Consider the following 10,794-nt stretch of genomic DNA (forward strand, 5'->3'; position numbering starts at 1 on the left):
TCTCATTGTACAAGTGGCTCAATATGATTTCCCTTCCATTCTGACCTTCAAGATGCCCTGTTGTAAAGCTGACAACTTTGGCTGAGATTCTCTGGGTGTGGGAGAGGGAGGAGTTGCCAGTGGGGGGGGGAGTAACTTTCTAAAGTCAATTAATGAAGGATCTGAAGGCAAAACAACTTTAGATTTAGTATCAAAACATTTAATAATAGTCCAAGTGGGTCAAATAGTAAGATGGAGCAAAACACCTTGTACATGGAATTTTTTAACTCTTTTTTATGCTCTTTCCTAATCACCTAATTCTAAACTTATTGCTGGGAACTATGAGCAATATTGTTCTATATTCTCTAAGAGTTCTAAAATATGAGACCCACTGGCCTCAGCTCCTCTTGCCTTGAGGCGTTGATTTCAAGACGACAGACATATGGGTGAACATTTCCCATCGTAACCCTGCTAAAATACCTGAGAATGTCCTTACTCACCAAGCACTTGGAAGGCCTTCTAAACAACTCAGGGTTCTACAAAATGACAACACCTTTAGTTTCACTCGAAGCAATTCTTCTTCCCCTTGAGTCTATGTTTGGGCGCCAGTTGCTGAGACCAGCTCAGCAATAGGTTTGCATGAAGGGAAGGTGGTGCAGAACTGAAGAAATAAAAGGAGAGAAAGAAAGACACAAGAGAGAAAATAAAGATGGGACCAGGGTACTCAACAGCTTCTGGAACTGAGAGCCTTAACCCTAGTTTCCACATCATATTTATCAGAAATTACAAAGCAGTAGTTATCTATGTTTATTTTCAAGACTGCTTGTTATTAAAGCTGTAGCACCTGCAATGCTAAGGAGCAGGCCGTAACGAAGTTCAAACATCTCCACATGCAAACAATTTTCATGCTAATCAGACAGTGTTCTGTATAGTCAAGGCCAGCGTTCCTAAACCTGCACTTCTTATCAGCATTATGGAAATGTTTCAAATTCAAGCCAGGTTCCCACATTCAAATTCAGGCTATTTTCCCACACAATCTCTTTCATCATTTTGGCACATTCATTGCATTTGATGAATACATTTTGGCGCACTGCTGCACTGCATGGATTATAGTTTACATGGTAGTTTACACTCTCTCCCAGTACATTCAGTGGGTAATGGCAGTATATATAATATCCAGCATCTGTCCCTGCAATATCATTTAGGACAACCCCATGTCCCAAAAATGCCCCCACATCACATCTCTTCTTCCCTCTCTTTGCCCTCAGCAACTACCATGGTCTCTTTCTCCATATCAGTGCGACAATTTCTTCCTTTGCTAGTCACAATATTTCTGTAGTAGAATATTAGTAGAATCTAATCCGTATTTTATTCCTCCATAATGTGGACCTTCAGAATGTGATCTCCATTCCACCTCTAAATTGGGAGAGGGCTTAGATCCCACAGGGTTGATGGATGCAGTTCTCCTGTTGGCAGTTGTAGACACTCTCATTCCCTTCTATTGTGGTGACCACATTCATCTCCCTGTTAGCTGACCTAAGTAAGTCCAATGAACCATAAATTTGGAGTTGCAACTGTACTTATTCTCAGGGCCCAGCTGGCACATGGACAGTCAGAGATTCAAGTGTCCTGAGTATACACTAACCCCAGTGCCAACCACAGGTTTGGTAAAAGTGACAGAAGAAGAGGCATGTGTGGAAAGGTCACATCTTTGTCCAATTTCATCACACTCAGGAACACAAATTCTATATGGAACTACTGTGATTAGTATTGGAAGAAATTGTAGCATTGATGTGGAGAAAGTGGCCACAGTAGCTGCTGAGGGTAGGAAGAGGTGGGGGCATTTTCAGGACCTGGAGTTGTCCTGGGTGGTACTGCAGGGACAAATGCTGGACATTGTAAGTTCTGCCGAGGCCCACTGGGTAGACTGGGGGAAAGTATAAACTAAAATTAAACCACTGTTCATATGGTACAGTAGTGCTCCAAAATGTATTCACCAAATGCAATGAATATGTCATGATGATGAAAGAGCTTGTTGATGTAGGAGGAGTGGGGTCAGTGGGGTGGAGGGTATATGGGGACCTCATATATTTTTTTAAAGTAACATTAAAAAAATAAAGAAGAAAAGAAAAAGAATGATTCTCAGACTTAGAAATTGAATGTAGTATTCCATGCAAGTTTGCTGAACTGTAGAGCACCTGTGACTCATGTTTTCTCCCAATTTCTCCTTATGATAATAAAAATGTTTATCCTTTGTTTGTTTATATGTGTATTGGAAGAAGAAACATTGTTTTTACACCACATAAACTGATCAAAAGAAAAAAAAATCTTATGATATCTCTATAGATGCAGAAAAACTTTTCAACAAAATACAACACCCTGAAGTGATTATTTTGAAGTGACAAAAACACTTCAAAAGATAGGAATAAAAGGAGATCTCCTCAACATGTTAAAGGGTATAAATGAAAAACCCACAGCTAACATCATATTCAATTGTGAAATCCAAAAAGCTTTCCCTCTGTAATCTGTAACAAGACATGGATGCCCACTGTTACCACTCATATTTAACATTGTGTTAGAAGTACTTGTGGGAGAACTTAGGCAAGGAAAAGATATAAAAGGCATTCAAAGTAGAAATGAAGAAGTAAAAATTCAATTATTTGTAGATGAAATGATCGCTTATGTTGAAAGTCCTGAGAAAACTACAACAAAGCTTCTAGAGCTTACATATGAGTTCAGTAAAGGAGCAGTTTATAAGATTAATGTGCAAAAATCAGTAACAATTCTGTACACAATAAAGATCAATCTGAGGTGGAAATGAAGAAAAATCCCATTAACAACAGCAATTAAAAGCATCAAATACCTAGGAATAAATTTAACTAAAGAGATAAATGACTTCTATACAGTAAATTGCACAACGGAGCTACAGCAAATCAAAGAAGAGTTAAATAAATGTAAAATATTCACTGTTTATGGATTGGAATATTAACATCATTAAGATGTCTATCCTACCCAAACTGATTTACAGATTTAACACAATCCTAATAAAAATTACTACAGTATATTTTAGTAAATGGAAAAGTTAACTATAAAATTTATTTGGAAAGGCAAGAGAACCAGAATAGCAAAAGACATTTGTAAAGGAAAAAGTTATTGGAGGAATCACACCACCTGACTTTAAAAATTGCTGCAAAGATATGCATGTTTTGGCTATGCATGGTATTGACACAAGGATAGACATATTGACCAATGGAACTAAAGTGAGAAATCTGATATAGACCCTTACATATAGAGTCAACTGATATTCAACAAGGCCACCAAGCCCATTCAATTGGGAGGGAGTGGCCTCTTTAACAAATGGGGCCTAGATAACTGGATATCCATATTCAAAATAATGAGATGGGAATACCAGCTCACACCTTATACAAAAATTAACTCAAGATGGATCAAGTTATAAATATAATAACTAAGACCATAAAGATCTTGGAAGATAATGTAGGGAAGCAACTACAAGACCTTGTATTAAGAAATGGATTCATGAACTTTATGCACAAAGTACAAGCAGTGGAAGAAAAATTAGATAAATGGGTCCTCTTCAAAATTATAAACTTTTACACCTCAAAGGAGTTTGTCAAGAAAGTGAAAAAGCAGCCTATTCAATGGGAGAACATATTTGGTAACCATATATCTGATAGGAATCTAATATCCAGCAAATATAAAGAAATCCTATACCTCAAAAATAAAAAGACAAACCCATTGAATAAATGGGTAAGTGATTTGATTAGATCTCTCTCCATAGTAGAAATACAGTGACTAAAATCACATGAAAAGATGCTCAACATCACTAGCTATTAGGAAAATGCAAATCAAACCTACAATGAGATATCATCTTATACCCATTAGACTGGTGACTTTTATAAAACCAGAGGACTACAAGTGCTGGAGAGGATGTGGAGGAAGAAGAACACTTATCCCCTGCTGTTGAGAATGTAGAAGTGTACAGCCATGGTGGAGGACAGTTTTGCAGTTCCTCAGGAAGTTAACTATAGAACTGCCACATGATCCAGCAATCCACTGCTGGGTGTATACCTAGAAGAATTGAAAGCAGGGACATAGACATATGCACACCAATGTTCATAGTGGTATTATTTACTATTGGCAAATTTGGAAACAATTCAAATCTCCATAAATGGGTAAAAAATCATGGTATATACACTCAATGGAATATTACTCAGTTGTAAGAATGAATGCGGTATTAAAACATGGAATAACATGGATGAATCTTGAAGATATTATGTTGAGTGAAGGAAAGCAGGTATTGAAGGACAAATATTACATGACCTCACTGATATGAATTAAGCAAATTGACCAGACCCACAGAGCTAGAGTCTGGAAGCTACGTTCACAGGAGACAGAAAGGGAGAAGAAGGTTGTGAGCTAATGCCCTATGGTCAAAATCTATGATAAGCTGGAATTGTGTATTTGTGCAATTGATGAGTATGACAGTGATGCAGTGATAATTTTGGGTTGGGCAGTCTGGTTTGTGAGGGGATGCGGTGAGAACTGTGGGTTGGACTCTCTGTGGAATTAGGGGAAGGTTGGGATAAATACCAGGAGAACACTGGGGATTTGCAGGTATGTGCTTGCAACTTCAATGTTGGAATTGTTCTTTTAGTAAAATGGCAGGGGAGGGTAACTGATTTAGTGTGTTCGATGTGGGGGGCATTTAGGATAGGGTGCACTGGGTCAGGCTTCTAGGGAGTGTGTAAGTGTTCATCTTGTCATAGTATATTGTATCAGTAGGTGGAGATGCACATAATGAGTGGGAAGATGTTGGACTCCCATCCTGCTATGTTCTCAAATAGCGTGGTAGGAGTCTCTTGAGAGCATATGCAGTACCTAGTAAGTAAGGACAGGCCGGTATGTCAAGCCCTCAGTGTTGTTGCAAGTAAGTGTGAATCTTGTTTCTCAAGGAGTGAAGCTTGGTGGCTGCCACGGATCCTGAGGGGAGAGGGGGTGGAATAGAATAAATGTAACATGGGGCATTTTGGGAATGATGGAAGTGTGCTACATGATCTTGCAATAAAGAATACAGGCCATGTTAAATTTCATCAAAATTTATAAAAGCATATGGTCCAAAATGTAAATCATACTCTTGATCATGGTTAGTAGCAACATTTCAATATATGTACATCTACTAAATAAATATACCATCCACATATAAAATGTTAATAAGGGAAAGAGGAAAATGGGGAGGATGTTGAGTATATGGGAGCTCCCTATCTTCTGTATGTGACATTTCTGTAACCTAAAGCTTCTCTGAAGACAAAACGAAAAAATTACTACATGGTCTAAGGCATGGACAAAGGGTTTACTATAAAGTGAGATGTGCACCTAGGGCCTCAGGTCAGGCCTTTTTAAAGTTTCCTCCTCCCCATTTATAATGTTTTTAAAGTCTTTCCTCCTCCCCATTCATAATTTTGAGGGAGATCCCCAGCTGTTTATTGTTTTGATTGGTTGCCCCACCTGTCAGTTTTCAGGGGATGAACCAATGGTGAGGCCTTGGCTGGGGATATCCAGGGCTTTCCCTTGACCCCAAATGGGTTTCTCATCACCAAGATCTCATGGGATCCCTCGGGAGGTTTCTGGATGGGATCTCATGGCCATGTGGTCTCCCAGCCATGTTGTCTTTTTACCTTGTTGTGTTCTGGATTTTCAATGATTACCCGTCTTCCATTTTCCTATACTAACCAGACTTAGGGCCATCACATAAGTCAGGATATTCCTTTTTAAGGTCAACTGTGCCATATAACATAAACATGGAAGTGACATCTCATTATATTATCTTGTTCTGGGGACTAGGGCATAAAATCTATGGTGGAACATTTTTAGACATTTTTCTTACCACAACTATAAGCATTAATTTTCACAGTCCTTTTAGAATCAATATTCTACTATTTTAAGTGAAATGTACAAATTTTACCAATGCATAGATCAATTTATTTCCCCTTCAAGGCTTTAGTTATCTTGAGTTTTAACATTTACATCTGTTATCAACCCCATGAGACAATGTTTTCTTTTTTGTGCTTTGACATCCAAAATGTATTACAAGAACCAAGAATAATCTATTTTATTAGAACAGATGTAGCATTTTTGCTGCATTTTTTTATTAAAGATATTCCAAAATTCTCTCTGGTATCATTTTCCTTTGTCTGAATAACTTCTTTCAGCATATGTTACTAATTAATTCCTTTAATTTACTTTATCTGACAATGACTTTCTTTTACCTCATTCCTGTATTAGGTTATTCCAGAGATACAGAAAGGACAAGTAGGCTGGCAAGTTTGAAGTCTGCAAAGCAAACTCTTGTCTGGATTCTCTAGTAAAGGTGATGTTGAAGTCCTTATTATGAATACACTAGGGGAAAATCACTGGCTAGACATTTCAGCAAGAGCATATATTGATTTTGAGGCAGAAATAAAATCCCCAGTGCTCTCTTGTAAACCTCAGGTTGAGTGGATGAAGGGATACCAAATAACAAAAGGCAATCTTCCTTTGTTGATTATGGATGCAATTGAATGTTTGTAGTGCAAATCCCATCCACACAACAGATTCAGTGTAACAAGTAAGTCAGGCTTTGAGCAAGCAACTGGACACAACACTTATTCATAAAGATTAGAGAGAGATGGTTTCTAGCAAGAGAGAAAATATTTAGCGCTATACTGTGAATAGTGAGGAAAGGCAGAGCACTTGTGTATAGGCTTTTACATTAAAATACAAAAAAGAAAATGTGATCACCAGTCTTGGGACAATTTATTAGGAAGTAATAGGAATACACAGAATTGAGGTTTATTGTGGAAAAGATTAAATGTTGTTGATTTGAAATAGTGTACAACACAAGAAATGGTCTAGAGGAAATCTTTTGATTTCTGGAGGTGACAGAATGAGAAAATCAAGGGAAAATAATGAGCAACCCACTATCAGAAATGACAATGTACTAGTCACACTGAATGCTATTAGTGAGTTTCAAGAAAAAGAAGCACTTAAAATTGACAATTTAAATCTGGGTAGCTTGGAAAATTTGGTATAATTAATAAAAATATTGGATAATCTATAAGAGGATTTGTGCCTGTTTGTACATGATAGAAGATGATACTTTCAGCTTTGAACATGCTGACATGAATATAATAATAACATACTGAAATGAATAAGATATCTAAAATCAGAGATACAGAAATGTAAGGCTCCACTTGAAAGGAGAGGTGAAAATGAGAATGGATGTGGACACAGGAAAAAAGAAATGTGGAGAAATATAGACTTGGGTATTGAAGGAGAGGAAAAGTGAAATGATAGTATTAAGGAAGCATATGAGAAGAAGAAGGTTGGCAATTGAGGTAAAGAAAATAAGAAGAATATCTACAGATTAATTTAAATAAATATAGAAATAAATAAAAACAGATATAGATATAAACATATAAAATATAAAATATATAGGTGATATAGATATATTGATATAGGTAAGATATAATTTTGCTGATGGCTATGGAATATGGACATAGGTAAAATGACCACAGATCCAATATTTACTTAAAATACCCATTTATACCACTAATGTCATTGCTATTAACATTTCTCTGTTTGCTCTATTAAATGCTATTCTTGGATGATATTATTTTATTTTTGCAATGGGTACATATGGATATAGCTAAATGCACAGGCACAGCACTACGATTCTAAGTATATGTGTGTGTGTTGTGTATGTGTAAATTTTGATATATGCATAGGTATGTGTACTATATAGATACCTATCTAGAAATAAACATTCTTTCTATGAATTCTTCCAGTTCTTCCTATGAATTCAATCTAAGAGCAGTGCTAAATAACTTCTTCATCAAGATTTGGTTTGCTGTAAACATGTTTTAGGACATAAAACTTTTTTAAGTGCCCCTTTAACCTCTGTGTTTCTCAAGCTGTAGATGATAGGGTTCAACATTGGGGTGATGACCACATACAGCATCGGGATAAGTCTGTCTTTGGCTGCAGAATACTGACTGGAGGAAGGACGGATATAGGTAAATATTGCTGTGCCATAAAATAGAGAGACCACAATGAGGTGGGAAGCACATGTGGAGAAGGCCTTGTGCTTCCCTTCAGCTGACTGCATCTTAAGGACAGTGGATATGATGTAGATATAAGAAATAAAGGTGATCAGAAAGGCACTGCACCCCAAGATTTCTGCTAAAACTAAAGCAAGCATCTCTGCCTCATATGTGGAAGAACAGGAGAGTGCCACCACTGGCAGAATGTCACAATAATACTGGTTAATCTGATTGGATTTACAGAAAGACAGGCGGAATGTGAACACTGTATGCATAAGGGAATGAAGAAACCCAGCTGCCCAGGTTCCAGATGACAGCTGGGCACTGCGCACCTTGGTCATGATGAGGCTGTAACGAAGTGGGAAACAGATGGCCACATACCGGTCATAAGCCATGACAGCTAGAAGGAAGACCTCGGTCCCTGCCAGGGCCACCAAGAAATAAACCTGCAAAGCACACCCAATAAAAGAAATGCTTTGCTTCTCAGTCAGGAGGTTCTCAAGAATCTTGGGAACAGTAGCTGATGGGCAGAATATGTCTAAGAGGGACAAATTTGCCAAGAAAGAATACATGGGTGTGTGGAGCTTTTTCTCAGTCCCAATGGCTAGGAGAATGGTACCATTTCCCAACAAAGTGACCTGATAGACGATAGCCAAAACTACAAAGAAAGGATAGCGCACCTCTGGAAGATCAGAGATTCCTGTGAGAATGAATTCATTCACTGTGGTGAGATTGTCAATATCCATCTGTTCTCTCCACATAGCTCTTTCTGGAACAAATGAAGCCAATATACACAGGTCAATATAAAAAGTCTAAGATCCTAGTGGTTATCAATACTTGGAAAATCGTTTGGCCATGATTGTGAATGAAATTAGATAACTATTTTCACTACAGATTTCAAATTATTAGAAGTACTGATAAAAACATCCCACACATTTAGTTTTTTGGGAATTTCCCCCCTTATTTCTTTCACAAGATGCTGGCATTTGTGATTGCACAATCCATTGAAAGTTGATGGTCCACCCCCCACACACCTGCTTAGGTACTTACCTCTTTCTGTCTGATATTATCACAGCATGTATACTTTTATGAATTGTCTATATACTAAGTTCCAGGAAGATAGAAGAAGTGAATTGTTCCTTGAATGTAAGTTTTAATGACTGTTGACAACTAGCAGCACAGAGTGAAAGATGGATTCATAATTCTTCAGAGAAAGAATGAATTGTGTATAATTTGGTTTGTCGAAGTGATTCTATTGGAAAGAATAAATATGCCAATACTTCTATAATTTCAAAATCATATTCACTTAAAAGAGCAACTTTTTATATCTTCAAAAGGCATAGCAATACAAATTAAATTAAGCCTATTTAATATAAATAAAAACCTGTTTATAATGTCTGAAAGTGAAACCTGTAAGAAGCAGACTAGTTTGCATATATATCAATTGCTTTTCCCCTTAAATTTAAGTATTTGATCACATTTCACTTAAAATCGATATATGCTAGAACATATGGTTTATTTATTCTTGTTTAGTTTTCTAATAACATTTCAGTATTCTAAAAGAGTCCAAATCCTCACAAAGTTTATTATTATTTACAAAAATGATTCATTTAATTGAAGGTTGGCAAACTGATATTTATGTAAATTTTTTCTATTTTAAAATTAAAACCTATTATTTACAAAAAAGAGAGACACAAGTGCATGATAGAAAATTCAAACTGAAAAAAATAGTAAAATGTCAAAATAAGTCTCTGGTTCTCCTACATCACTCCTTGCCCCTCATTTATTTTATCTCATAGAAATTTTTCATGATTTCTTGACTCAGATAAAATGCATGGCATAAACACACAAAGTATGCAAATGGTTTCTTCAAACAAATAGAATCATTATTTTTACTAGGATTTTTATTTTTCCCCAGAAAGATTTAAAAATGAATTGTAGAGATTAATTTGAAGATGTTATTATTATTTCCTTAATGGCTCTATTTCTATTCTTTGATTTCTTTAAACAGCAAAACCATTGTTCCTCACTTGAAATAAAATAAACTCTTTTCTGTTTTGCACTGTAAATAATTGGACTTTTTAAAGAAAATTATTATCTGAAGCACAAAATGCTTAGATAACGTTATTCTATGAGAATTTGTTTGTTAATTGAGTGAATAAGGAAAGATAGAATTTAAAATATCTGCAACATTAATTCTTAATTCTTAAATAGCCAAGATTCTGCAAAGTGGTGTATAAATTATATTAATACATTGAAAAAGAATACTGAATATGAGAAATTAAAAGCACCTTTTGCAAGACATATTAAAATCTAGAGGCAGTACACATTACATTTTATATTAAGTGCTCCTTTAACTTTAAAACCACACTTACAAAATTGACTTATTTTTTCTAAACAACAAGTATGAGAAATAAGTCAATAAGAACACAGAGGTGAGTTCTACATGATGCTATATGACTAACATTTATCATGAACAACAATAGATTTTCCCTAAACTGTGCCTATGAGTATATACATTTACTAAGTCAAACTTTTGGTATCACTATTGACAGATAAAATAGAGCACTTTCTTTTAACTTAGACAGTCCAGAATGTAACTAAATATTTTCTTGCCTTTTTTAGTTTCAGAGATGACATTGCCGATATGAGGTTTTAACGAGATGAAAGTAAAATAATCCCTCCAAAAATATGCATTAGTAAAGACAAATTAACT

General features: G+C 35.9%; 1 protein-coding gene across 1 annotated transcript; it reads right to left on the reverse strand.

Moving 5' to 3' along the window:
• Positions 1-7,870: 7,870 nt before the first annotated feature.
• LOC131275275 (olfactory receptor 5V1-like) lies at positions 7,871-8,824 on the reverse strand. The gene has a single exon (XM_058285106.1). The coding sequence runs from the start codon at positions 8,822-8,824 to the stop codon at positions 7,871-7,873; it is 954 nt and encodes a 317-aa protein (XP_058141089.1).
• Positions 8,825-10,794: the final 1,970 nt, after the last annotated feature.

The sequence above is a fragment of the Dasypus novemcinctus genome, chromosome 22 (assembly GCF_030445035.2).
Source record: "Dasypus novemcinctus isolate mDasNov1 chromosome 22, mDasNov1.1.hap2, whole genome shotgun sequence".
NCBI lineage: Eukaryota > Metazoa > Chordata > Mammalia > Cingulata > Dasypodidae > Dasypus > Dasypus novemcinctus.

What these genes read in the sequence shown, in the direction of transcription:
- LOC131275275 (XM_058285106.1), bottom strand. Translation starts at nt 8,824, where the DNA reads ATGGATATTGACAATCTCACCACAGTGAATGAATTCATTCTCACAGGA.